Source organism: Lottia gigantea, assembly GCF_000327385.1.
Source record: "Lottia gigantea unplaced genomic scaffold LOTGIsca_45, whole genome shotgun sequence".
Taxonomy (NCBI): domain Eukaryota; kingdom Metazoa; phylum Mollusca; class Gastropoda; family Lottiidae; genus Lottia; species Lottia gigantea.
The window spans coordinates 617,638-619,723 of NW_008709577.1; the positions used below are offsets into that span (position 1 = coordinate 617,638).

General features: G+C 29.3%; 1 protein-coding gene across 1 annotated transcript; it reads right to left on the reverse strand.

Moving 5' to 3' along the window:
• Nucleotides 1-381: 381 nt before the first annotated feature.
• LOTGIDRAFT_233902 (hypothetical protein) lies at nt 382-1,852 on the reverse strand. The gene is made up of 3 exons (XM_009060920.1): nt 1,602-1,852; nt 1,135-1,242; nt 382-752 (listed from the first exon to the last, which is right to left on the reverse strand). The coding sequence occupies exons 1-3, from the start codon at nt 1,845-1,847 to the stop codon at nt 585-587; spliced, it is 522 nt and encodes a 173-aa protein (XP_009059168.1). The 5' UTR covers nt 1,848-1,852; the 3' UTR covers nt 382-584.
• Nucleotides 1,853-2,086: the final 234 nt, after the last annotated feature.

Sequence of the window (2,086 nt, forward strand, 5' to 3'; positions counted from 1 at the left end):
GAAATAATTGCGAGAATTACAAAAAGAATAAATATCAATATGACAAGTTAATTTTTAAAATATAATAAATTGAATTTTTACGCCGTATTTTCTACATGAAAAAAAATCAATAGATTATGAATAGTATAAATAACTAGTCAAATATTTCACATTCTACTATAATTTGTTATAATTATATTCATTTGATATAAATGGAATAATTAAACCAAGTACCAACGATCCGAACCGCAAAAACTGCTAAAATAATTTCAAAATGATCCACAGACATAAGTATCGTTTTTACAAAACAAAAAATACACAACTGAAACTTTCACATCTTCAACTATTTACATCCTCTAGATTCTATTAAAAATTGGAATACATTTACAATCGCAATAATTACAAAGCATGATATATACAAAGCACAATATTTACAAAGCACAATATTTACAAACGCATGATATATACAAAGCATGATATATATATAAAGCACAATATTTACAAAGCAGTAATTACTAAGCACAATATTTGCAAAACACGACATTTTACAAAAATAACTATAAAATACACCTGGTTTATATGTTCATTGAATTTTATATTCGAGCTTAATGCCTTGAAAATAATAAATTCAAATCACATTGTAAACCAACAGGACGAAAATTACAGATCTGAAAATGTTCTTTCATTTTATCTAACAAATTATCTCTCTCAATAATCAAGTCATTCTGAATCTTTCGTAATTTGTCGTTTTCTTTTACTAAGGCTTGGATATCCTGTAAAAAATGGTGCGAACACAATTAAACTTTTATATAAAAAAGCAAGAACATATTTCATTTTCATAAACACATTGAAGAATTATTTTATGAAAAACAGAAATATGTGTCTGTCAATCAACAATTTGGATAGAAATAGTTGTGGTATAATTATAATTATGAAAAAATACCAAGCCCAAATTTATGGTCTAAAAAAAAATTACAAGAACTCTCAGTGGAAAAAGTGTGCCGTATTTGTAGCAATGCTGTAACACAAAAAATGGAATTCCGGAAATATCATCTATGAAAGGAGAAAAACCGAAAATAAAACATGTAACCTAAACTTAGGTTTAATACGCAAATAAAAACCAAAGAAATTGAAATTACAATAATTATGTCTCACCGTTTCTAATTGTGAACTTTTACTTCTATTTTTCTGACGAAACCTCCAGGCTGCCTTACGATTTTGCTCTCTCCGTCGTTTTTTCTTTTCAATCTCATATTCCGACAGCTAAAATAATAAAAAAACAATTTAGACGCAAGAAGGCCAAATGGGTGACAATGATTATTGCTGATTGCCTTATCAAATTAAAGTTGTCCTTGAAATTATTGCATCAGTAATTTTAAACCTGCGTCAGCGATCAGGCAATAACTACGATTAAATAATAGATTCCAGTCCAATTTGAGAATTATTCAAAAAATCATTGTGATTCAAAAATAGGATCCTTTCACGGAAATGTTTACTTTATCTCTCTTTTTAGTTCTGCCAATGCATGCGCTGTTGATCCCATTTGCGAACTTATGAAAAAAGAAATCGCGAAGTAGGTAAACACCTATGATTTTGAAGATAAAAAATAAAACTAATTTTACCTCGTTTGATGTGTTCAGTATAGGTTGCGTGTCTACCTCACTTTTCCCTTCCGAATTCCTCCGAACTAATATTGAATACCTCAATTCCTGTTTAAGAATAGGCATTACAGAACCCGTCTGTAAAGACAATTGAGCAGCACTGAGCACATCATTTTCTTCTTGGTTATTTTGACTCATCGTATTATTATTAGTCATTGTAAAACAGTCATCGTCCAGCAGATCGGAGAAATCACACATGGCTGTCATTATTTACTGTCAACCACAATCAGGTCATATTATACTATACTAGTCTTTATATATCATACTATAATATACTCCAACCAATACCAAAACATTTATTATGTCACTATTTCACACACTTTAAATAGAATTTCTGCACGTGAACACAATATGTAAATGTTTGTAGAGGTAAACCATAGAGTAACGAGCATTACTTATATACAGCTATATGTAAGCTAGTTGATATTGGCTAAATGTATGTGACG